Source organism: Mastigoproctus giganteus, chromosome 1 (genome assembly GCF_048544385.1).
Source record: "Mastigoproctus giganteus isolate SK-2022 chromosome 1, ASM4854438v1, whole genome shotgun sequence".
Lineage (NCBI taxonomy): Eukaryota > Metazoa > Arthropoda > Arachnida > Uropygi > Thelyphonidae > Mastigoproctus > Mastigoproctus giganteus.
Window position 1 is genome coordinate 3,278,200 of NC_143575.1, and position 26,925 is coordinate 3,305,124.

At 38.3% G+C, this 26,925-nt stretch overlaps 1 protein-coding gene across 3 annotated transcripts in view; it reads left to right on the forward strand.

The window, feature by feature from the left end:
* Chd1 (chromodomain-helicase-DNA-binding protein 1) overlaps nt 1–26,925 on the forward strand; it is a 606,282-nt gene that overhangs the window by 61,969 nt on the left and 517,388 nt on the right. For all 3 annotated transcript variants that reach the window (XM_090371234.1, XM_090371253.1, XM_090371245.1), the window contains exon 2: nt 25,291–25,535. In XM_090371234.1, the coding sequence (XP_090227360.1) occupies nt 25,291–25,535 (245 nt within the window). The remainder of the gene's footprint in view (nt 1–25,290; nt 25,536–26,925) is intronic.

Sequence of the window (26,925 nt, forward strand, 5' to 3'; positions counted from 1 at the left end):
TCTCTACCGTTCTCCCAACTCCACTAATCACTTGGAACTCTTTGACTTCCTCTTTTTGCAACTTGACTTTCTCCAGTCCAACTTTTCTAACAGTGAGGTAATTTTCCTTGGTGATTTTAATGTTCACAACTCCAGCTGGGTTCCGTTTTCTAGTCACACTGACCCAGCTGGTCGAGATGCTGAGGCTTTTGATAATACTAATGACCTTGCACAGATTGTTCATTTACCTACACGAATACCTGACAATCCTAACTATACAACCAACATGCTTGATCTGTTTCTCACAAACAACCCTTCTAAAGTACAAGGTCACTCGAAGTGAGTAGTCCTTAAGGCACCTCAGATCACAACTTGGTGATTGGCTCTTCTCCAATGGAGCCTTTACCTCATGGCTATTCCCCACTTCGTATTGTTTGGCATTACAAGAATACAAAATGGGATGACCTAGGAGATTTCTTTACTTCTTTTCCTTGGTAGGATTACTGTTGCAAAACTTCTGATGTCAATGTTTGCTCAGATCGTGTCAGTGAAATTATTCTTGTAGGAATGGAATCCTTTATCCCACACTCCACTTTAAAATCTCATCCTTTATCTAAACTTTGGTTTTCCAATAAATGTGCTAAGGCTGTTCAAGAGAAGAACATTGCATATTGTAATAGGCTAGTTTCTAATTCTTCAGTTTCATTTTCTGCCTACACCAAAGCTTGCAACAATTGTAAAGCAGTTATTAATCAGTCCAAACTAGAGTTTGAACAGGCTAAGAGTAGAAAACTTGCTTCTTGTCTTGATGGTAGCTGAGCATTCTGGTCTCTTGCCAAAGCTATTGGCCGCAACGTTTGCCCATCTCTGCTCCCAACTCTGTCCATACGAGATGGTTCTGTTGTCACTTCAGCCAAGGATAAAGCTGACCTGCTAGCATCCCATTTTTCTTCCAACTCTTATTAATGATCTTGGTAAAACACCTCCCACCATTTCCAACACACTCCATTCAATGCCTCCTGTGGTCTTCCTTCAAAAGGATGTCAGAAAGATTTTGACGAATCTTGATACTAAGAAAGCTCCTGGCCCAATGGTATTTCTCTACTTGTTCTCAAAACCTGTGCTCCTGAACTTACTCCTGTTCTTTGCCACCTTTTTTCACTTTCTTATTGCAAAGGTGTTTTTCCTTCTGCTTGGAAATTTGCTCATATCCAGCCAGTTCCTAAAAAGGGTGACAAATCCCTTCCATCCAATTATCGTCCTATTGCAATTACTTCTACTCTTTCTAAAGTAATGGAGAAATCAATTAACCGCCAACCCTTAAACTACCTAGAAACCTGTTGTCTGATCAATGGTCAGATGAAAGGTTTCTAGGTAGTTCCATCAGTGTCGATCCACTCGTGATATTCTGGCTTATGCTTCCCATTTATGGACTAATTCAATGGAAAAGTTCGGTGAAACACAAGTAGTTGCTCTAGATATCTCTAAGGCTTTCGATCGTGTTTGGCCTAAAAGTCTTCTAAACAAGCTTCTATCTTATGGTTTGTCAACTGTTTTTTGTAATTGGTTATCCAGTTTTCTCTCTGATCGCTCACTAAGGGTGATGGCTCTCTCTGTCTTCTAACTTCTCCACTAATGCCGGTGTCTCCCAAGGTTCAGTTCTTTCCCCCACTGTTTTTCTCTTTATTAATGACTGGAAATCCTCTCCATAGTTTTGCCGATGATAGCACATTGCATTCCACTTTCCATTTTGAGAAACCTTGCCCTGCTCAATCAGCTTCAAATTCTCGAAAATCTGCTACCAATTGTTTAAATGTCAACTTCAGGTAATTCTCCAGTGGGACAAAGACAACTTAGTTGATTTCAATCCTTTTAAAAGTCAGCCTTGTCTAATATCTTGCAAAAAAAGGATTCTTCTGCTCCTATGCTTATCTTTGGTGAGACTCAGATTTCTAGGAAAAATGATATATCTCTTGTGGATTACCCTGACTTGTAATCTCTCTTGGCACAACACAATACAAATATTGCTTCCTCTGCATCTAAAAAAGTTTGTTTTCTCTTTCGCTCTCGGCGTTACTTTTCTTTCAAACAGCTGCTCACTCTGTACAAATCAAAAATCCGCCATACCATGGAATATTGTTCCCACAACTGGGGTGGTGCCCCTAAAACCTCTCTCAGGCTTCTTGATTCCATTCAGAAGAGGGCAGTTAGGTTAATTAATGATTCATCTCTAACAGAGTCTCTCCACTTGCTGTCTCATAGATGTACTGTTTCTGCTGCATGCCTCTTCTACAGATATTTCCATGGGCTCTGTTCTTCTAAATTGGCTTCTATAATTCCCGCTTTCTCTTTCAAAACAGTCGGAACACACGGCACCACAAGCCAACATCCATTTACTGTCCAACTTCAAACTCACAGAACCAACTTTTCATCTTCCTCGTTTATTCATTCAACTGCCGTTTTCTGGAACAACTTTCCTTCATACGTATTTCCTGAAAATTACAGTCTACAGAAGTTCAAGTCGAATGTCAACAAATATCTTCTTTTGTCTTTCCAACCTCCAACCCAAGCACAGTGCTACGTACTGTAGGGTCTAATACCTCTCGTGTTTGGTGTCTATATAAAAAAAAAAAAAAAAAAAAGACAATTAGATACGTCTCCAATGGAATTTTTCCCAATACTCCAGTCAGTGTATATGAACAGTTTATAATATTTATTAATGTTAAGAGCAGTATGGGAGAAAATTTGTACATAAGTAATATCTGAGGGTAAGGTTATGAAAATGAAGCTAATATGAAAGGAAAAGTTTCATTTGTTCAGGCAGGACTTTTACAGTAAAATTCAAGGACATTTTTTACACCATGTGTTTGTCACAATTACAATCTAGTTCTATGGGATATGGCCAAAACCTGCCCTGATGCAATGACCTTTTTTGGGACTCTTCATCTGTTCGTGCTCTTTTCAGCATCAATAAAGAAATGGTAATTTTCAAAATATACGTGAATGGTCTTTCTGTAAAGCCTCTCTGTGAAACAAGGTGGGAGTGTCGAATGCAGTGTGAGGTATCAAGTTGGTGATTTTGATGATGTGCTTTTGGAAATAGCATCAGAATATGCCCAAGCAAGAAGTGAAGCTGAATCACTAGCTAACCAGATCAAGGAATACAAGTTTCTTGTTTGTTTAGTGTTTTGGTATGATTTTTTTTTTGTTTCACGTAAGTAAAGAACTGCAAATTAATTCTACAGATCTTGCTCTTTCTTCTTTCTTTCTTTCATTTTAAAACCTTCTGCACTGGATGTCAAAGTATAGAGAGAGACTGGCTTTAAACGAATCTTAGTTGTTGCCACAAAAAAATTATTATTATTACCCGTAATTGATTACATAAACCCGTATTTGTGTCTGTAAATTGTGTGTGTGTTCTCTGGTCGTTTTTCCTATTTTCTGGATGAAAAAAACCTTGTTACTGGGGAAGAAAACCTTGCTATCTATGCATGAGACTGACTAACACAGCCACAGAGTGAAAAAATCCCATTAAAGTTACTTGCATCGTCAGCGGGATTCGAACCTGGGCCTTCACCATCCAGTGTGGGAGGATGGTAATGATACCACTGTGCTACCCACGCAGACTAGTTGGTGTCACAGAACTTGTGATAGAATTGGAAGTATTTCCAGAATTTCTCACAAGAAGATTACAAAAATTAAGAGGCACTTCAATTACCAGCCTGCTGATGAACCTATAACAAATCCTAAGGGAGCTTACAAGGTAAACTGCTTTAATAAAATCGTAGAGAAGGCTTTGCAATCTCTAGAGTCATGTTTCTAGCAGTTAATAAAATATAATAATCTTTTTGGTTTCTTGGGTAAATTTCTAAGAATTCCAAAGGACGAGTTAAGAAAACATGCTGCAGATTTAGAAATCCCACTTTCAGATGCTAAACTCATTGAGGGCAACAAATTGGTCAAGTCTGTGAAGGTAGCAGATACTGCTGGCCATACGCTAATGGAGGAAATGGAAGCACTGAAACCAATTCTTCCAGAATCGTGCTTCAAAAATTCTTTAAATATTTTACAATTTCTCGCAATTAATGAAAGAGCCACTAGATTTTTGAATTTATTGATATCACTAAGAATATTTTTAACGATTCCAGTGACTGTAGCGTCTGGGAAATGAAGCTTTTCCAGATTAAAGTTTATTAAAACATAATTAAATAATAAATCTTTAAATTATAGAAATTGTTTAAGAAATCATTTACTTAGAACTTATCTAAGGTGTCGACGCTTCAACAGAGACTCACCAGCCTTCCTATTGTATCCATTGAAACAGGAGAAGCGAGGAATTTAAATTTTGAGAAAGTCTTCAAAGATTTTGCCGATAAATGTGCAACAAAAATATCCTTCTGATTAGTTTTGTTTATATTATCAACATTTCTGGTCAATTGTTAACAACTTGTAATAATAGAAAAATAATAAACCATTATTAATAGTTTGGTTTTCATTATTTCAAAATATTGAATTTTTCAAGGGGCTCCGCTGGCATGCTCCAATCAGGCCCTGCATTTGCTAAGTCTGGCACTGTACATAGGCACATCATTCAGTTGTAATGAAACTCTGACAACTGTCAACCTTTAATATGATAACTTCCTCATATCTTGAATATCAACAATTAGTCTTTATAGAGCATGTAAATTCTTCTAGTCTGCAAAGAAATTGCACCTCTGACCTGTTCACAAAACACATTAATAAAGTAAAACAAAACTTTTCCTTTTTAATTAATATTAAATATTGGTTTATTGGTTACTAAGTTATAACAGCTTAGATAATGACAACTTTCTTTCTGTAAACAATAGAAACCAATTTTTATTGCATATTGTTAAGTTTTTTATTACATAAAAATAATGTCAAATATATTCCACTTTACTATACTGATGTAAAACAAAGATCTTTTACACCTTTTGAATGATTTTACAACTTTGTAACATTATAAATTTGGTTAAACATTTGAAAGATTTATTGTTAGATTAGGTTCAGCTTTGTTAATTCAGGCATCTCTATCTGCCCTGCTATCCACTCCTTTTTTCCCCCTGCTAGGTGAATCCCAGCTATATACCCTTTATGTAATGATATTGTTAATGATGCTATTCTTGTTTCTGTTATGCTTCCCACCATATAAATTGGTGGCTGTCTTTATGCTAAAATACTCTTTGAAATTAGGAGAACATGAAAAACCTAAGCTTTTAATAGCTTTTTACCATAATTAGATTTAACTGTATTTCCAAATTTTTGTCAGCTATCACTATTAATTTAATAGCCATTGCTGCAGCCAGGTGTTAACTGTTAATTATGTGGGATCAAGGTGATCCCATATGTGTGTGTTTGTGTTTGTTTTTGTTTATTTTATTCCTCATTTAAATAAATACTACAATATTTTATTCACTCAGGTGGTAAAAATGCTTTCTGAAGTTATTTTTTTTCTCTACAGTTTTACTATTAAATATGGTCAAACCATTCTCAGAGAAGCAATATGTGATTTCATATAATGGCTAGTGGATTGAGAAATGCAAATGCATGTTATGAAGGTGAATCATGTGTTTTAGGTAGGATATGGATCTTTGGAACAGAAGGGAAGAGATTGAGATTAGTGAGGAGAATCAAAAAGGTGATCTTACCAAGAAAGGCTTCAGTTCTGCAAGTTGCATCATCTGGAGACCAGGCATTTCAAGATGTCATTGAAATGTTTAAGGCTTTGAGTGTATGGAGTAAGCTGAATACTGTTGGCATCCTGTTTGCTCAGACTACATGAATAGGGGGGGAAAAGTTTAAATTGAGTTCATCATCATCCATTTTCAATCCACTGCAGAATGAAGGCCTCTCCAGCAACTTTCCAGTTCCTTCTGTTTTGAGCACTGGCCATCCATTTACTACCCACAAACTCATGAATTTCATCTATCCATCTCTGCCTTTGTCTTCCAGGTTTTATTCTAGCTCCTCTTGGGTACCATTCTGTTATTTTCTTAGACCATCTGTCATCATGTCTCCGAGCTATGTGTCCTGCCCAAGACCATTTTAGTTCTTTAGTTTTGATAAGAATGTCCTTTACTTGAGTTTTCTGCCTAATCCATGTGTTTCTCTTCTTATCTAATAGTCTGATTCCCAATATAATTCATTCTATTCTTCGCTGTGTAGTTCTCAGCTTCTCTTCCATTCTTTTGGTAAGTGCCCAAGTTTCACTTCCATAAGTCATGGGGCGCCTCCGTAGCCAGGTGGGAAGGAGCAGCAGTGCGTAGCACACGCTTCTTGATTAGACCGGGGTTCGAGCCCGTCACCACCAAATACGGAGGATTCGGAAAAGTCGGCGAATGACCACCGCATATTCCGGAGCAATATGGCCTTAGTTGCTAATGCTCCTAAAAACCAAATAACAAACAAACAAACTAACAATAACATAAGTCATGGTGGGAAGTATACATTGGTTCATTATTTTACGTTTCAAACAAACTGGGATATTGCTCTTCAGTATATGACTATATTTCCTGAATGCTATCCATCCAAAATTTATTCTTCGCTTGACTTCCAGCCATTTATCAGCCGATGACTTATATATTACACCTGGGCCATATCAATACCTTTAAGCTCCCCGATGCAAACAAGAAAATGCTGCTTCTTCAAACTACACGAAAAGGCTTCACTAATACTGTATTCATTTTTTCTCCACACTACCACAAAGAAATGTCCCACTGATAATCATCCACTTTGCCTACCTTGAAAAGTATCCGCCTGCATTCAGGTAGCTATCATCATCATCAGCCACTTTCAATCCACTGCAGGATGAAGGCCTCTCCAGCAACTTTCCAGTGCCTTCTGTTTTGAGCACTGGCCATCCATTTACTACTCAAAAACTCATGAATTTCATCTATCCGTCTCCGCCTTTGTCTTCCAGGTTTTCTTCTAGCTCCTCTTGGGTACCATTCTGTTATTTTCTTAGTCCATCTGTCATCATGTCTTCGAGCTATGTGTCCTGCCCAAGACCATTTTAGTTCTTTAGTTTTGATAAGAATGTCCTTTACTTGAGTTTGCTGTCTAATCCATGTGTTTCTCTTCTTATCTAACAGTCTGATTCCCAATATAATTCGTTCCATTCTTCGCTGTGTAGTTCTTAGCTTCTCTTCCATTCTTTTGGTGAGTGCCCAAGTTTCACTTCCATAAGTCAAGGTGGGGAGTATACATTGATTCATTATTTTACGTTTCAGACAAACTGGGATATTGCTCTTCAGTATGTGACTATATTTCCTGAATGCTATCCATCCAAAATTTATTCTTCTCTTGACTTCCAGCCATTTATCATTATTACAGCTAATAACTTGTCCCAGATAAGTATATGACTCCACCTTTTCAATTACTGCTCCTTCAATCATTATTTCCCTTTTTTGTGGCATACTTGTTCATCATTACTTTTGTTTTAGCTATATTCATCTTTAGTCCAAAATCTTTACTAACTGTGCATAACTGATTAAGATTTTCCTCTAATTCTTTGGGATCGTGCCTTATGACCACAATGTCATCTGCAAATCGTAAATGGTACTCTCCGTTCACGTTGACTCCTTTCTGCGACCAGTCTGATCTTCTGGAAGCTTCCTCAAGGGCAGCAGCAAACAGCTTCGGAGATTAGCATTAGCATTAGTAGAGGTATTTGATGCAAGAAAGCAAGCTTATGCAGCATCAGCCAAAAAAATAAATAAATAAAATAAAATAATAATAAATAAATAAATAAAAAATAACCTCTTCCACTTCACCCCTCTGTTTGTTCGAAATACCTGTCCAGCTGAGCCTTAAACTTATTTAGGCTATCAACTTCCACCACAAGGGATGGAAGTCTATTCCACCAACCAACCACCCGCTGGCTAAAGGCAAATTTCCTCACGTCTATCTTACATCTGTCTTTTCTCAATTTGAATTTATGCCCTCTCAGGTGATTATTCTGAGCAAGAGGAAGAATCCCATCAGCATTGAGCATGCTCAAACCATTCAAGGCTTTATACACCTCTATCAGATCACCTCGCCTGTGCCTAGTCTCCAGACACTGTAATTTGCAAAACTTAAGCCTTTCTTCGTAAGAGCACCCCTTTGTTCCATTCACTAATCTTTTTGCCCTTCTCTGTACTCGTTCCAGCATCTCTACATCCTTCTAGAAATGAGGCCTCCAGACCTGTATACAGTACTCTAGGTGTGGTCTGACCATTGCCTTCTTATACAAGGGAATAATTACCTCCTTATGCCTGCTAGAAAAATTCCTATATATCATAGACAATACACCATGAGCTACTCTTGCAGCCCGTCTGCACTGCTCAGAGAACTTCATATCTGCCTGCACAACCACCCCCAAGTCCCTTTCATTCTCTATCACTGTCAGTGTAGTACCACAGAGTTGATATGTTGCTCTGGGGTTGCTGTTTCCCATATGTAGTACTTTACATTTGTCAATGTTAAACTTCATTTGCCACCTCTCAGCCCATCTGCTCAACCTTTCCAGATCCTGCTGCAGTAGCATAGTGTCAGCAGGATCCTTGATAACCCTGCCAACCTTTGTATCGTCTGCAAACTTGGACATTAAGCTTGATATACCATCATCAATATCATTTATAAATACAGAAAACAATAATGGACCCAATACTGAACCCTGAGGGACTCCACTAATAACATTAGTCCACGATGAGCAGTGTCCATTGATTACCCCTCTCTGTCTGCTCCCCCTCAACCATCCCTTTATCCAAAGCAGGAATTTGCCTCCAATGCCACACTGCTCCAATTTGTGCAGCAGTCTTCCATGTGCAACAGTATCAACAGCCTTTCTAAGATCCACGTATATAATATCAAAGTTATTTCCTGCATCCAGTTCTTTTGTGACTGCATCATAGTATCCAATCAAACTGGTCAGGCAAGACTTCCCCTTAACAAAACCATGCTGTGTCCGAGCTATAACTGAAGTGTTGTCTAGATGATCCTGCATTGCATCTTTAACCAGTGCCTCCATTAATTTTCCAGGAACAGAAGTTAAACTAACAGGTCTATAATTACTTGTGTCGCCTTTTGATCCTCCTTTGTGAATTGGGGTCACATTTGCACATCTCCAGTCCATGGGTACTTCCCCTGAGTTCGAGGAAGCTCTCATAATTATGGCTAAGGGTTTGCTTACTTCCTCTACTGCCTCCTTTAATATAACTGGATAGAACCCATCCACGCCAGGTGCCTTTCTTGTATTTATCTTCAACAATTTCTCCTCCACTTTACTCTCAGTTATTACAAGATTCTCTAGCTTACTGCCAGAGTTGAATACACCTCTGGCATTTCCCTCGCTGAATAACTCCTCATGTGTGAATGTCAAAGCAAAATATTCATTCAGTCTGTTAGCCACCTGAGCAGGATCATCAACAGTTGAACCATCGATATCAAGTGGACCAATCTGATTCATCCCCTTCCTTCTAGAGTTTACATAAGTAAAGAACTCTTTGCTGTTTTTCTTTGCATCCCTTGCCAAATATTTCTCGTAATCTGCCTTTGCCTGCCTAACCTCCTTTGTGACTTGGTTACAGACCAGCTTATATCTATCATTGGGTTCTGTGTCACCTGTTAATTTATATGTATCCCATGCATTTTTCTTCTCTGCCACATGTCTAAATAAGTCATCTGATATCCATTTAGGCCTAAATCTTGAAAAGTATTTCTTAGTTGGTATTAATATCAATTATTATTATTATTATTACTAGACATGTAGTGCAAGGAAGCCTGAGGCTTATGCTGCACCAGCCAAAAAATATTTCCGAGTTACCCTGAGAGAGAGAGAGAGAGAGAGAGAGAGAGAGAGAGAGAGAGTCAGAAGTAGAAGGGAATCACCAAGAAAGAGAAGAATGATGATATCCAGCTCAGGACCCTAAGTGTGCCAAGCCCATACTCATCAGATGTGAGCCCTGGGGTTAAAGAAAAGCCTAGTAGCTTCCAAGATTAATTGTTTGAATGCTTTGCATTTTGAATTTGCTGTTCGTAACATTAGTCAGTTGGTCCCACTGTATAGAATTTAAAAAATCTCTGAGACCATTGTAGTTACCTTTACGAAAGCAAAAACTCTTCCCTTTACTCCTGATGGTGTTACACCTTTAAGTAAATCCCAAATCAGTACATTGTGATTACTGCCACCTCGTGGTTCCTTTATCTGCAGATTCATAATGTATGAAGAGTCACTACTGATAATCAGATCAAGAGTATTACTCCCTCTAGTTGCCTGCTGAACATGCTGCTGCTGTGGAAAACAATCATCCAATAAATCCACAAAAGTCTTGCTAGTGTGTGAGTGACCAATCCACAAAATAAAGTAGAAAAATGCACTATACAAGTACAGTAGACTCTCAATTTTCGGGGATAGGTGGTAAAAAAAATCTCCCGGTTAATCAATTTTTCAGTTAATCCAAATATACAGTGTCTCCGACTTACATAAGCGATACATTCCAAGACTTCTCGCTTAAGTCGAGTTTTACATAACTCGGGAATGACTAAAGAAAATATTGCTACTATATCCCCGATGTGCCAAAATTACAAAAACTACGTAATATCCTCAGAATAATGAAGAAAAATAGTTATATATGCTTAATTAGTTCAATTAAAAACTTTATCTGGGGACAGCAGTGAAGTAGCCAGAGTGGCACATAAGAAAAAAAACATAAAAGGAAATAAAAACGCATATTATTATAGTGGAAAAACTGATTTGTATTTCGTAGCCTTGGTTATTATGGTTAGCTTCATTGGTGCCAATCGCTTCACCGCTTCTCGTATTCTGTATTTCTACTTTATTATTATTATGTTCACCGTCGTGACTGACAAATCTCAATGTGTGATCCTTGTTAATGTTTGGCCATTTTCATACATCCTTATTATTGTAATTTTCTAATCTAAATTGATCGCTTTCCTTTTCTTGGTAGATTTACTAGTAGCACTGTCACTTATTCTCTTAGTCGGCACCATGATAACAGTCAAAATTAAAATTTCTGAAAAGAACTTCACAGGGGACGAAAACTCATTTACATCACCCCATGCGAGCTCACATTTTGCTAAAGCACATTTCTGGAGATCACTACCTTAAAACAAAAACAATTTGCACTTTCCAGGTTAGTGGGCTTTTCTGTTAGCGCAATCTGTTATAAACGGGTAGTAAACTCAACCCTATTGCATTTTCAATAGGAATCTTCAGTCATATAAAAAAAATATAAATAACTTAATGTAAGTCCGAAGCTACATAAGTCGGGAACTTACTGTATTGAAAAATGTTCAGCAACTTCGTAAAAAGTATGGCGATAGATAAAAAAATGAAAAAACTTACCACACATTACCGTGTGTCCAGTACGATGTCCATTTTAAATCTAATAAAATAATAAAATCCCTTTATTTTTTTCAATGTCCATTTTAGATCTAATAGCTTCCGTTTGCTTTTTACAATATCGCTTATGGTTTGGTCCAAACATTATAATAGTTCCTTAGAGATTTAACAGATGCATCGTTTTCAAACTTTTGAATAATTTTAAGTTTTTGTTTGATTGAAAGCACAACTCTTGTGTTTGCCCATCATTTTCGTGATTTCTAAACAAACAAACAGAAAAAAAGTTACTATAAAGAAATCCGACATCCCTGACAAATAACGAAACAAAATTTGTCCTTTTGCAGTGCGATAGAATACAGCAATCGACACAACGTACTAAAACAAACTAAACATTTGGTCTCTCTTTTTTTTGAGCTGTGGAGATTGCAAAATCTCGCAATGACGACTTATAACGCTGCTTCTTGTCGCTTATTTACGACTTGCAAAACATCTGTTTCTACCTATTCTAGTTATTATTTGAATTTTATGATTTCTGGTTGATTTTTTTTTTTTTTTTAATTTGGATTTTTTAATTTTAAGTGTCCCGGTTAATCCGATCCCAGTAAATCGAGAGTCTGCTGTATATGAATCATTGACCCAGATAAATAAATCAACCTCGAATCAATTATGTGGCTTATCATAAATTGAATTATAACTACAGCTTGTCTTACGCAGCATTATTTACTTTATTTCGTCTAGGTTTCATTTTTGTAAAGTAGTCTCATCATCAATGTCATTAGCCGTATCTTTCAATGGACAACAGATCAAGTCCTGACAACCTTTCTTCTTCCCTAGTTGATCTCAAATTAGCATTAGCATTAGTAGAGGCATATGATGCAAGAAAGCAAGCTTATTCAGCATCAGCCTCTTTCGTCTAGGTTTCATTTTTGTAAAGTAGTCTCATCATCAATGTCATTAGCCGTGATCTTTCAATGGACAACAGATCAAGTCCTGACAACCTTTCTTCTTCCCTAGTTGATCTCAAATTAGCATTAGCATTAGTAGAGGCATATGATGCAAGAAAGCAAGCTTATTCAGCATCAGCCAAAAAAAAAAAAAAACCACCACTACTCCCATTTCACCCCTCCGTTCGTTTGAAATACCTGTCCAGCTGAGCCTTAAATTTGTTTAGGCTATCAACTTCAACAACAAGCGATGGGAGTCTATTCCACAAACCAACTGCCCGCTGGCTAAAGGCAAATTTCCGCACATCTATCCGACATCCGTCCTTCCTCAATTTGAATTTATGCCCTCTCAGGTGATTATTCTGAGCAAGAGGAAGAATCCCATCGGCATTGAGCATGCTCAAGCCATTCAAAGCCTTATACACCTCTATCAGATCACCTCTGGTCGCCGATGCCTGGTCTCTGGGCTCTGTAATTTGCAAAACTTAAGCCTTTCTTCGTAAGAGCAACCCTTTGTTCCATTCACTAATCTTGTTGCCCTTCTCTGTACTCGTTCCAGCAGCTCTACATCCTTTTTGAAATGAGGCCTCCAGACCTGTATACAGTACGCAAGGTGTGGCCTGACCAATGCCTTATACAAGGGAATAATCACATCCCTGTCCCTGCTAGAAAAATTCCTGTATATCATTGACAAGACACCATGAGCTACTCTTGCAGCTCGTCTGCACTGCTCAGAGAACTTCATATCTGCCTGCACAATACCCCCAGGTCCTTTTCATTCTCTACCACTGTCAGCGTAGTACCACAGAGTTGATACGTTGATCTGGGGTTACTGTTTCCCATATGTAGTACTTTACATTTGTCTATGTTAAACTTCATTTGCCACCTCTCAGCCCATCTGCTCAACCTTTCCAGATCCTGTTACAGCAGCATAGTATCAGTAGTGTCCTTAACAACCCTGCCAACCTTGGTATCGTCTGCAAACTTGGACATTAAGCCCGATATACCATCATCAATATCATTTATAAATACAGAAAACAACAATGGACCCAACACTGAACCCTGAGGAACTCCACTAATAACATTAGTCCACGTTGAGCAGTGTCCATTGATTACCACTCTCTGTCTTCTGCCACTCAACCATCCCTTTATCCATAGCAGCAATTTGCCTCCAATGCCACACTTCTCCAATTTGTGCAGCAGTCTTCCATGCGCAACAGTATCAAAAGCCTTTCTAAGATCCAAATATATAATATCAAAGTTATTCCCTGCATCCAGTTCTTTTGTGACTGCATCATAGTATCCAATCAAATTTGTCAGACAAGACCTGCCCTTAACAAAACCATGCTGTGTCTGAGCTATAACTGAATTCTTGTCCAGATGATCCTGCAGTGCTTCTTTAACCAGTGCCTCCATTAATTTTCCTGGAACCGAAGTTAAACTAACAGGTCTATAATTACTTGTGTCAGCCTTTGATCCTCCTTTGTGAATTGGGGTTACATTTGCACATCTCCAGTCCATGGGTACCTCCCCTGAGTCCAAAGAAGCTCTCATAATTATGGCTAGGGGTTTGCTTACTTTCTTTGCTGCCTCCTTTAATATAACTGGATAGATCCCATCCACCCCGGGTGCCTTTTTTATGTTTATCCTCAACAATTTCTCCTCCACTTTCCTCTCAGTTATTAGAAAATCATCTACCTCACTGCCAATGTTTACTTCACCTACGACATTCCCCTTCCTGAATAACTCCTCATGTGTGAATGTAGATGCAAAATACTCGTTTAGATTGTTAGCCACCTGAGTTGGATCCTCAACTGTTGAACCATCAACATCCAGTGGACCAATCTGATTCATCCCTTTCCTTCTTGAGTTTAAATAGGTAAAGAACTCTTTTCTGTTTTTCTTTGCATCCTTTTGCCAAGGATTTCTCATAATCTGCCTTTGCCTGCCTAATCTCCTTTGTGAATTGGTTACAGACCAACTTATATCTATCATAGGCTTCCATGTCACCCATTAATTTGTATGTATCCCATGCATTTTTCTTCTCTGCCATATGTCTCATTAGTTCATCTGACAACCATTTAGGCCTGAACCTTGAACAATATTTCTTGGTTGGTATGTAAAGCCTGGTAGCTTCCAAGATTAGTTCCTTGAATGCTTCCCATTTTGAATTTCCTGTTGGTAACATCATCAGTTGGTCCCACTGTATAGAATTTAAATACTGTCTCAGACCATCATAATCGCCTTTACGAAAGCAAAAACCCTTCCCTTTAACTCTGATGGTAGTTACCTCCTTGAGTAAATCCCACTTCAGCACACTGTGATCACTGCCACCCAGTGGATCCTTTATCTGCAGATTCCTAATGCATGAAGAATCACTACTGATAATGAGATCAAGAGTATTACTCCCTCTAGTTGCCTCCCGAAAATGCTGGTATAGAAAACAATCATCCAATAAATCCACAAAAGCCTTGCTAGTGTGTGAGTGACTAACCCACAAATTCCAGTCAATATCTGGGAAATTAAAATCCCCCATTATAAGACTCTCTGATTTACTGGCCCATTCTATTTCCCTGTACAGTATCTTATTATACTCATCAGAGTCATTAGGCCTATAGCACACTCCTACTCTCAATTTTGATTTACCTATGCTTACGTCACACCAAACTGACTCGACACTGCCCTGTCCATCAATGTCGACTGGCTTCACTTTCTTGGATTTTATGTGTTTTTTAACTAATAGCATAACCCCTCCTCCCCTCCTGTCCTGCTATCCTTTCTATACACATTGTACTCCCCAAATTCCAGTTCTGCATTCCTTATATCTGTGTGACACCACGTCTCTGATATCCCAACAATATCTGCCGTTGATGTTTTGAGCAATACCTCGAATTCATCAAATTTATTTACTAAACTCCTAGCATTGGTGTACACGCAAGTATACATGCACCTATTTCTATTCTTAGCTACCCTAACACAACCCATGTGTTTACTTGTACCGTAATGACTCCCAGCAGTCTCTGAAATATCCTGAATCTTGTTTTTCAGGCTTCTGCTCATTCCAATAGAAGCAGTGCAAGAATCTCTTTCACCTCTGCCAGCGGCTACTGTTAATCCATTAGTCTTTGTCTGCCCCCAAGCTAGCAGTTTTCCGACCCACCTAATACTGCCTCGATAGCATCAGCAAATATTCTTGCACCCTTTCTATTTAAGTGTATCCTATCCCTGTAGAAGCAGTGTCTCCTGTTAACAAGTACATTCCAGGCTGAAAAAAATTCTACCCCTTGAGCCTTGCACAATCTTTCCAGGGCCGAATTGATCGACAAGGCTCTCATCATATACTCCCTCCTATCGGGTCTGGGCAGAATTGCAGGCACTTTCAAATTCAACCCTACTTCACGGCTTTTTTTCAACAGTGACCTGTACTTGTTAAGTAATTCCGCTGGTCTCCTACTCTTAATATCATTAGTGCCAACGTGTACAACTATATCACCTTTTGTGCCCTTAAAAGATGATATCTGCTCTACAACGTCATCAACCTTTGCCCCTGGCAGACATACCCTGGTCCTGTTCCACCTATCCTTTTTACAAAGCATGTTCCCCGTTTCCCTGACAATAGAGTCACCAACAACTACTAGTTCCTGTGGGACCAGCGCATTCTGCCTTGGGGGGCTGTCTCTGTGTTGCAAGATGACCAAGTGCAAGCTCTGGCGTTGATGTGGGCAGCTGAGAGCTTGATGGGCCCCTCAGTTTATTTCCTTCGAGGGCATCCACCCTGTCCTTCAAGGTCTCATATAGGCCCATAACAACGCTGAGTTGTCGCCTAATTTCCTTGCACTCCTTGCATCGTGCACACACAAAGACATCCCCCATGGCAGTATCATGTCCCGTACCCGATTGTTCCGCAAACATCAAGCAAACAGTGCATCTTAAAAGGCTGTGATTCAGAGGGCAACTGCCCCTCTCAGTTCTCCCCTGAGTCACAGCACTCCCAAATATGACTTAAAAAGCTGAAGTCCGCTGAAAGAACATTCATCTGCAGCACTGCTAATGGGCAGTGTCATGTAAATTCTATACATTGTTGAAAGATTGGGGTAGATAGCGCACAAATTATTTGTAATTAAGAACTTCAGTACATTGTTTATGGTCAATTCATTGTCACTTGAATACTTGCTGTCCAACTTTTCTATACACAGATTTTGAAATGAAAAAACTCTTGCATGAGTTCATCTTTACAATCAGTGTCTTGTGGGTATTCATTTGCCAAAAATTCAATTGTGCATAAATTATCATCTTCCTCGAAATATTTGGGATCAAGACCTTTAAACCTTGTAGCTATATCTTTAAATTTTTCAAATCTACTCTTAGTACTGTTTATAATGGAGTCTAGTGATACCTAAAAAGTGTTTCACAAACAAATTTCCTTCTGGAACCTCAGAGTTTTTAGTATAATAAAAACAGGCCTAGCAAACTTGCATTTTCGCTTTTCAGCATTCAGTGTCCAACTGTTTTAAGTTAACACCTCACTGTTCGCTCACTTCTATTGCTAAATGGCACCAGTTGCTCCCTGGCCTGGCATATTTGTAAAGAGAGACAAAAAAAAAAAAAAGACAACCGAAGATACGTTTCAAGGATTTATCATCTAAGATTGATAAAAGTCTACTAACCAATAAGAAATGTAACTTTTATTTAAAGAACATTATTTTTAAAAACATTTGTACCAGAATATGTTATTTTATTGCAAAACTTTCATGTTATGGGCTTTTATCAAGCAATAACTTTCTAAGCATAAATTAAAAAAATTAAGATGTGTCATGATTGAAATATCTTCAGATGTTAAGGATATGAAATGGATTCATTGGGTACTTGGGAAGAAAGCACCAAGGAGGACAAAATTAATTATGTGGAGCATTAGCTCCCCCCACCCAAATACGACCCTGTCTGTATTTTAATTTAAAATATGTATGTTCTCTATGATTTTAATTTAATTTTATGCCGTGTGTTTTTTTTTTTTTAAAAAACAGATTTTTTGTATAACTCCTGCCTTTTGCAAAAAAGCTGTACTACCCCCCCCCCCACTCCCTGTTCCAAAAATCACCTGTTTTCTCTAGCTTGCAATTGCCTGTTCACTATTGCAAGCTGAAGATATTGCATGTTGAAGATAAACATAAGAAAGGCACCTGGGGTAGATGGAATCTATCCAGTTATATTAAAGGAGGCAGCAAAGGAAGTAAGCAAATCCTTAGCCATAATTATGAGAGCTTCCTTTGATTCAGGGGAGGTATTTATGGACTGCAAATGTGACCCCAATCCACAAAGGAGGATCAAATGGAGACAAGGTAATTACAGACCTGTTAGTTTAACTTCTGTTCCAAGCAAATTAATGAAGGCACTGGTTAAACAAGTATTGCAAGATCGTCTAGACAAGACTTCAATTATAGCTCGGACACAGCATGGGTTTGTTAAGGGGAAGTCTTGTCTGACCAGTTTGATTGGATAGTATGATGTAGTCACAAAGGAACCGGATGAAAAGAATAATTTTGGTATCATATACTGTATTTGGATTTTAGAAAGGCTTTTGATACTGGTGCACATGAAAGACTACTGTGCAAATTGGAGCACTGTGGCATTGGAGGCAAATTGCTGCTGTGGATAAAGGGATGGTTGAGTGAGAGAAGACTGAGAGTTGTAATCAATGGACGCTGCTCTTCGTGGACTAATGTTATTAGCGGAGTCGCCCAGGGTTCAGCGTTGGGTCCATTGTTGTTTTCTGTATTCATTAATGATATTGATGAGGGTATATCAGACTTAATGTCCAACTTTGCAGACGATACAAAGGTCAGCAGGGTTGTTAATAACACTAATGACAGTATGCTGCGGCAACATGATCTAGAAAAGTTAGCATTAGCATTAGTAGAGGCATATAATGCAAGAAAGCAAATTTATGCAGCATCAGCCAAAAAAAACAAAAAACTTCCAGTTCATCCCTCCGTTCATTTGAAATACCTGTCCAGCTGAGCCTTAAATTTATTTAGGCTATCAACTTCCACAACAAGGATGGAAGTCTGTTCCACCAATCAACTACCTGCTGGCTAAAGGAAAATTTCCACACATATAACCTACATCTGTCTTTTCTCAATTTGAATTTATGCCCTCTCAGGTGATTATTCTGAGCAAGAGGAAGAATCCCATCAGCATTGAGCATGCTCAAACCATTCAAGGCTTTATACACCTCTATCAGATGACCTCGCCTGTGCCTAGTCTCTTGACACTGTAATTTGCAAAACTTAAGCCTTTCTTCGTAAGAGCACCCCTTTGTTCCATTCACTACTCTTGTTGCCCTTCTCTGTACTCGTTCGGGCAGCTCTACATCATTCTTGTAATGAGGCCTCCAGACCTGTATACAGTACTCAAGGTGTGGCCTGACCATTGCCTTATACAAGGGAATAATCACTTCCTTATCCCTGCTAGAAAAATTCCTGTATTTCATTGATAATACACCATGAGCTACTCTTGCAGCCCATCTGCACTGCTCAGAGAACTTCATATCTGCCTGCACAATTACCCCCAGGTCCTTTTCATTCGCTACCATTGTCAGTGTAGTACCGCAGAGTTGGTACGTTGCTCTGGGGTTGCTGTTTCCCGTATGTAGTACTTTACATTTGTCAATGTTAAATTTCATTTGCCACCTCTTAGCCCATCTAAGCCACCTCTTAGCCCATTCATTTGCCACCTCTTTCATTTTCCACCTCTTAGCCCATCAGCATAGCGTCATTAGTTTCCTTAACAACCCTGCCAACCTTTGTATCGTCTGCAAACTTGGACATTAAGCTTGATATACCATCATCAATATTATTTATAAATACAAAAAACAATAATGGACCTAACACTGAACCCTGAGGGACTCCACTAATAACGTTAGTCCTTGATGAGCAGTGTCCATTGATTACCACTCCCTTTTTTTCTCCCCCTCAACCACCCCTTTATCCATAGCAGCAATTTGCCTCCAATGCCACACTGCTCCAATTTGTGCAGCAGTCTTTCATGTGCAACAGTATCAAAAGCCATTCTAAGATTCAAGTATATAATATCAACGTTATTCCCTGCATCCAGTTCTTTTTGTGACTGCATCATAGTATCGAATCAAATTGGTCAGGCAAGACTGCCCCTTAACAAAACCATTCTGTGTCTGAGCTATAACTGAAGTCTTGTCTAGATGATCCTGCAGTACTTCTTTAACCAGTGCCTCTGTTAATTTTCCTGGAACAGAAGTTAAACTAACAGGTCTATAATTACTTGTGTCAGCCTTTGATCCTCCTTTGTGAATTGGGGTCACATTTGCACATCTCCAGTCTATAGGTACTTCCCCTGAGTCCAAGGAAGCTCTCATAATTATGGCCAAGTGTTTGCTTACTTCCTTTGCTGCCTCCTTTAATATAACTGGATAGATCCTATCCACCCCAGGTGCCTTTCTTGTGTTTATCTTCAACAATTTCTCCTCCAGTTTACTCTCAGTTATTACAAGATTATCTAGCTTACTGCCAGAGTTGAATACACCTCTGGCATTCCCCTTGCTGAATAACTCCTCATGTGTGAATGTCGATGCAAAATATTCATTTAGTTTTTTAGTTACCTGAGCAGGATCATCAACAGTTGACCCATCGATATCAAGTGGACCAATCTGATTCATCCCCTTCCTTCTAGAGTTTACATAAGTAAAGAACTCTTTGCTGTTTTTCTTTGCATGCCTTGCCAAAGATTTCTTGTAATCCGCCTTCGCCTGCCTAACCTCCTTTGTAACTTGGTTACAGATCAACTTATATATATCATAGGCTTCTGTGTCACGTGTTAATTTATAGTTATCCCATGCATTTTAATTCTCTGCCATATGTCTCATTAGTTCATCTGACATCCATTTAGGCCTAAACCTTGAACAATATTTCTTAGTTGGTATGTAAAGCCTAGTAGCTTCCAAGATAAGTTCTTTGAATGCTTCCCATTTTGAATTTGCTGTTGGTAACATCATCAGTTGGTCCCACTTTATAGAATTTAAATACTGTCTCAGTCCATCGTAGTCGCCTTTACGAAAGCAATAACCCTTCCCTTTACCCCAGATGGTAGTTACCTCTTTGAGTAAATCCCACTTCAGCACACTGTGTTCACTGCCACCTAGTGGTTCCTTTATCTGCAGATTCTTAATGCATGAAGAATCACTACTGATAATCAAATCAAGAGTATTACTCCCTCTAGTTGCTTCCCGAACATGCTGATGTAGAAAACAATCATCCAATAAATCCACAAAAGCCTTGCTAGTGTGTGAGTGACTAACCCACAAATTCCAGTCAATATCTGGGAAATTAAAATCACACATTATATGACTCTCTGATTTACTGGCCCACTCTATTTCCCTGTACAGTTTCTTATTATGCTCATCAGAGTCATTAGGTCTCTAGCACACCCCTACTCTCAATTTTGATCTCCCAATCCTTATGTCACACCAAACTGACTCGACACTGCACTGTCCAGTGATGTCAACTGGCTTCAGTTCCTTGGATTTTATGTGTTTCTTAACTAATAGCATAACCCCTCCTCCCTTCATATCCTGTCAATCCTTTCTATCCTGTCAATCCTGTCAATCAATTCTTCATATCCCCAAATTCCAGTTCTGCATTCTTTATATCTGTGTGATACCATGTCTGTGATATCCCAACAATATCTGCCTTTGATGCTTGTAGCAATACCTCAAATTCATCAAATTTATTTACCAATCTCCTAGCATTGGTGTACACGCAAGTATACATGCACCTGTCCTATTCTTAGGTACCCTAACACAACCCATGTGTTTACTTGTACCGCATTGACTCCCAGCAGTCTCTGAAATATCCTGCATCTTGTTTTCCAGGCTTCTGCTCATTCCAATAGAAGCAGTGCAAGAATCACTTTCAACTCTGCCAGTGGCTACTGTTAATCTATTAGTCCTTGTATTCCCCCAAGCTAAGAGTTTTCTGACCCACCTAACACTGCCCCGATAGCATCAGCAAATATTCTTGCACACTTTCTATTCAAGTGTATCCCATCCCTGTAGAAGCAGTCTCTCCTGTTAACAAGTACAGACCAGGTTGAAAAAAATTCTACCCCTTGAGCCTTGCACAATCTTTCCAGAGCCGAACTGATCGACAAGGCTCTCATCATATACTCCCTCCTATCGTGTCTGGTCAGAATTGCAGACACTTTCAAATTCAACCCTAATCTGCGGCGTTTTTTTTTTTTCAACAGTGACCTGTACTTGTTAAGTAATTCTGCCAGTCTTCTACTCTTAATATCATTAGTGCCAACTTGTACAACTACATCACCTTTTGTTCCCTTAAAAGATGATATCCCCTCTACTACGTCATCAACCATTGTCCCTGGCAGACATACCCTGGTCGTGTTCCACCTATGCTTTTTACAAAGGAGGTTCCCCGTTTCCCTGACAATAGAGTCACCTACAACTACTAGTTCCTGTGGGACTAGCGCATTCTGCCTTGGGGATTGCCACTATGTTGTGTGATGACCAAGTGCAAGCTCTGGCGTTGATGTGGGCAGCTGAGAGCTTGATGGGCCCCTCAGAGCTTGCTGGGCACCTCACTATAGATCCTTCGAGGGCATCTACCCTGTCCTTCAAGCTCTCATATAGGCCCATAACAACGCTCTGTTGTCGCCTGATTTCGTTACACTCCTTGCATCGCGCGCACACACAAAGACATCCCCCATAGCAATATCATTTCCCGTACCCGATTGCTCCAGAAACATCATGCAAGTAGTGCATTTTAAAAGGCTGTGATTCAGAAGGCAACTCCCATTAGCTTGAGCCTTTTGCTTTGCTGCTCTGGTCTGAGTCATGATTTCTATTTAATTTCAATAAAATTTCAATTTCAGTACAAAATTATAACCCTAAACTTGTATCCCAACACAGTTATAACGCTATATATATTTTTCAGTAGCAAATATTATCTACGAGTTCAGTTTATATAACTTCTGTATCAAGTTATGGTTTAATTAATTACGTTATGTTTGTAATCTATGTTGTTATATGTATTTAGTTAAAAGTACAATTTAATTGTCAATGAAGTTTAACAGAATTAATAGATTTTAATGATTAATTGACAATATCATATTATATACTATACTATACTATACTATACTAATGCTATTTAGTTCGGGATATAACATATCGTACAACAGTGCCGTCAAGTTACGAACGGTAAATCTACGGACACTTAAGTATTAATTAATTTCTAAATCTCGCTGTCTCAATTCAGAATAAACTAACGATCCTGACTAGGTCTATAAGTTACTTATAGAAAATAATTTGATGTAACAATTCGTCAATGAAGCGACTAAATATGGCTAAAAAACTTCTCGTTCAGCGGAGCTGCAACTTGTAACACGTGGATTTGATTCCCTTACCGATACTTTTAAGCAATTACAAGGCCGAGTAAAGAATAAATACACCAGATTAATCAGAAAATCACAAAATAATGTTATACTACTAAATTTAAATCAAAAGTTTTAGAAAAACAATAATTTCAAATCAATAAATAAGAAAATGCGCTTAGCGGCTTTGAACATGTCTGGCTCCCACCAGCCTCGTCAGCAGGATCCAAGTTGAGCAGATGGGCTGAGAGGTAGCAGCTGAAGCTTAACATTGACAAATGTAAAGTACTGCATATGGGCAGCCGTAATCCCACAGTAACGTATCAACTGTGTGGTACTACACTGACAGTGGTAGAGAGTGAAAAGTTCCTGGGGGCAATTGTGCAGGCAGATATGAAGTTTTCTGAGTAGTGCAGACAGTGTGCAAGAGTAGCTCATGGTGTCTTGTCACTGATATATAGGAATTTTTCTAGCAGGATTAAGGAGGTGGTTATCCCCTTGTATAAGGCAATGGTCAGGCCACACCTTGAGTAATGTATACAGGTCTGGAGGCCTCATTTTAAAAAGGATGTTGAGCTGTTGCAACGAGTACAGTGAACAGCAACAAGATTAGTGAAAATGAAGGGTTGCTCTTATGAGAAAGGCTTAAATTTTGCAAATTACAGTGTCTGGAGACTAGGCACCTGCGAGGTGATCTGATTGAGGTGTATAAAGCCTTGAATGGTTTGAGCATGCTCAATGCTGATGGGATTCTTCCTCTTGCTCAGAATAATCACCTGAGAGGGTTTGTTTTGTTATTTGGTTTTTAGGAGCATTAGCAACTAAGGCCATATTGCTCCGGGATATGCGGTGGTCATTCCCTGACCTTTCCACATCCTCCGTATTTGGTGGTGACGGGCTCGAACCCCAGTCTAATCAAGAAGCGTGTGCTACGCACTGTCTCCTTCCCACCTGGCTACAGAGGCGCCTACCTAAGAGGGCATAAATTTAAATTGAGGAAAGACAGTTGTAGGATAGATTTGCGGAAGTTTGCTTTTAGCCATCGGGTGGTTGATTACTGGAACAAACTTCCATCTGTTGTAGAAGTTGATAGCTTAAACAGATTCAAGTAAGAAGTAGACAAACATTTGGAGCGAGTGGATGGGTATAATGAGAAGGGTGTGTGTGTTTTTTTTGGCTGATTCTATATAATCTTGCATCATGTGCCGTTGCTAATGCTAACACTAATGCCAATACTAGCTTTTTAAACTTAAAAAATTGGCAGTTCTGCGTTAGACACATATCTGACAGTCTTGCATTGCTTGGTGCATTGATCTCATATTATGGAGGCAGCAAACACAATTTAATCATAGCCAAATAAAGGAAAGGCCGTGCCCAGCATGTACAATAACTTTTTATAGCTTGAGACATTTGCCCCAAACTCAAGTATGTTTACTTTGCTATTTGTTGTAAAAAATATAATGCTAAATTATTAAAAATTAGCATTGACATTAGAGGCATATGATGCAAGAAAGCAAAGTTATATGGCATCAGCCAAAAAAAATCCCTTTCCATTTCACCCACCTGGTTGTTTCAAATGTTAGTCTAATTCAGCCTTGAATTTCTTTAAGCTATGAACTTCTACAACAACAGATAGAAGTCTGTTGTGGAAGATAATACTCACTGGCTAAAGGCAAACTTCCACACATCTATTCTGGAACTGTCTTTCCTCAGTTTAAATCTATGTCTCCTCAGGTTTGTAATCTGAGCAAGCGGAAGAATCCCATCAGCATTGAGCCTGCTCAAACCATTCAAAGCCTTATACACCTCACTCAGATCACCTTGCAGGTGCATAGAGTCCAGATGCTGCAACGTTCAGCACTTTAAACAAATGATTAATGTAAGACTTAACTGTAAATTTTAATGGAATAAACATTTTCTTTATTTTATTGTTGCTAATGTGTTAATTATGTTAACAGTGTCGCTTAAATTTTAATAAACAATTAAGAAGTATCTTAAGATTTAATACTGTGCTTTTAGTTTCTTGAAATTCAGTTTATATATATTAGTTGTAAAATATAAGAAAAATTTTATACGCATGTCCCTAGCTGTGTGATCAGGAGTGGGAGTGCACTTGCACGCGCTCTTTGGGTGGACTGGGGTTCAAGCCCCTGACTGCTGAATAAGGTCAATCTGCCAACCCGCACTAGACCATCGTGGCAGATTATGGTCCATTCCCTCAACATGAATTGTTGAGGAGACTTCCATCCAGAAGTGGATTGATAATGGCTGCTACTGCTAATCAGAAAAATGTACTTTGCTAATCCTTATGTTCATATTGCAGTCATCTGATCTGGATATCATATATATATATATATATATATATATATATATATATATATATATGCTGAGAGACCCAGATAGATTGATGACACATGGGACAGTAATAATAGGTAGTGTATGGTAATTTTATGGTTATCTAGCTATGTAAGTTATTTTTGCTTATGTCATTTTATGTACATGTTGTAGAAGAGGTATATTAATGAGCACATTTTTAGCAGCTTTGATTGATTTTTTTTAACCTGTCTCTAATGCAAATAATTATTTTAGGTTGAACAAGATAACGTTGCAGGAGATACCAATGAAATTGATACAAAAAGTGAGCCAGGATCTTTATCAAATAGGGAGTTGAGCTCTAAGTCTTCATCAGAATCAGCTTCTGGTACAGGTTCTGAATCAGGATCAAGTTCTGCATCAGAGTCAGGATCTGATTCAGAGAGTGATAAATCTCATTCACGGTCTGGAAGTGCCTATAGATCTGAATCTGATAATGAATCTGGATCAGGTTCTGGAAGGTAAGTTATCTTCTATAGTGGTAAAATCATCTAATTTTGGCTCAAAGATAATTATTGCGTAGTTTTCAGAGAGAGAGAGAGAGAGAGAGAGAGAGAGAGAGAGAGGGAGAGAGAGAGAGAGAGAGAGAGAGAGATTATTGGTATGTATAATGCATTTTTTTATATAAAAATAATAATAATTTATTTTCAATAATAGAAATATATTGATTTTTTCAGTATCCATTATTTTTTGTTATTCTTACACATTTCTTCTTGAAATGGGGATATCCAAAACCTCGAACAATGCTCAATATGTGGTCTCATAAAGAATTAACATAACGAAATAATTACCAACTTTTTTGCTATTAGCAAAATTCCTGTACATAATAGATTATAAATGAGAGTAGGAGCATATTGTAGGCCTAGTGACCATGATGAGTATAATAAACAACTATACAGAGAAATACAGTGGGCTAGTAAATCAGAATGTCTTATAATTGAGGATTTTTAACTTTCTGCATATTCACTGGCGCTTTTGTGGGTTCACTCACACACACACTAGCAAGATAGTTGTGGATTTAGTGGTCATTTGTTTTCTACAGCAGCATGTTAGAGAGGCAACAAGAGAGAACAATACTTTAGATCTGATTGACAGCAGTAATTCTTCATGCATTAAGAATTTGCAGATAAAAGAACCATTAAGTGTCAGTGATTACAGTGTCCTGATGTAAGAATTTAAATAAACTACATTTCTTTGTTTTATTGTATTTTAATAGTATTTTATTCATATTCCAGTGAGGAATTTATAATTGCATGGTTTTATCATACTTTTAACTTATTTTAATAGTATTTTATTTGTATTGCAATTTCGCGTTTATTGCGATATTTCTGATTAATCTGGTGTATTTATTCTTTACTCGGCCTTGTAATTGCATAAAAGTATCGGTAAGGGTATCAAATCCACGTGTTACAAGTTACAACTCCGCTGGAGGAGAAGTTTTTTAGCCACATTTAGCCATTTATTGAATATTTTTTACATCAAATTATTTTTTGTAAGTAGCTTATAGACCTAGTAAGGATCGTTAGTTTATTCTGAATTGAGACAGCGAGATTTGAAAGTTAATTAATACTTAAGTGTCCATAGATTACCGTTCGTAAATTCCCACCTTTGTCTTTGTCATATGATCGTTATATATCGAACCTAGGTAGCGTTAGTATAGTATAGGTTATAATATTTTCAGTGATGGGTAAAATCTATTAAATTTGTTGAACTTCGTTGGCATTTAAATTGCACTTTAACTAAATACATATACCGACTTAGATTACAAACGTAACATAATTAATTAATACATAACTGATACGGAAGTTATATAAAGGGAACTCGAGATAGTTAATACTTGACACTAAAAAA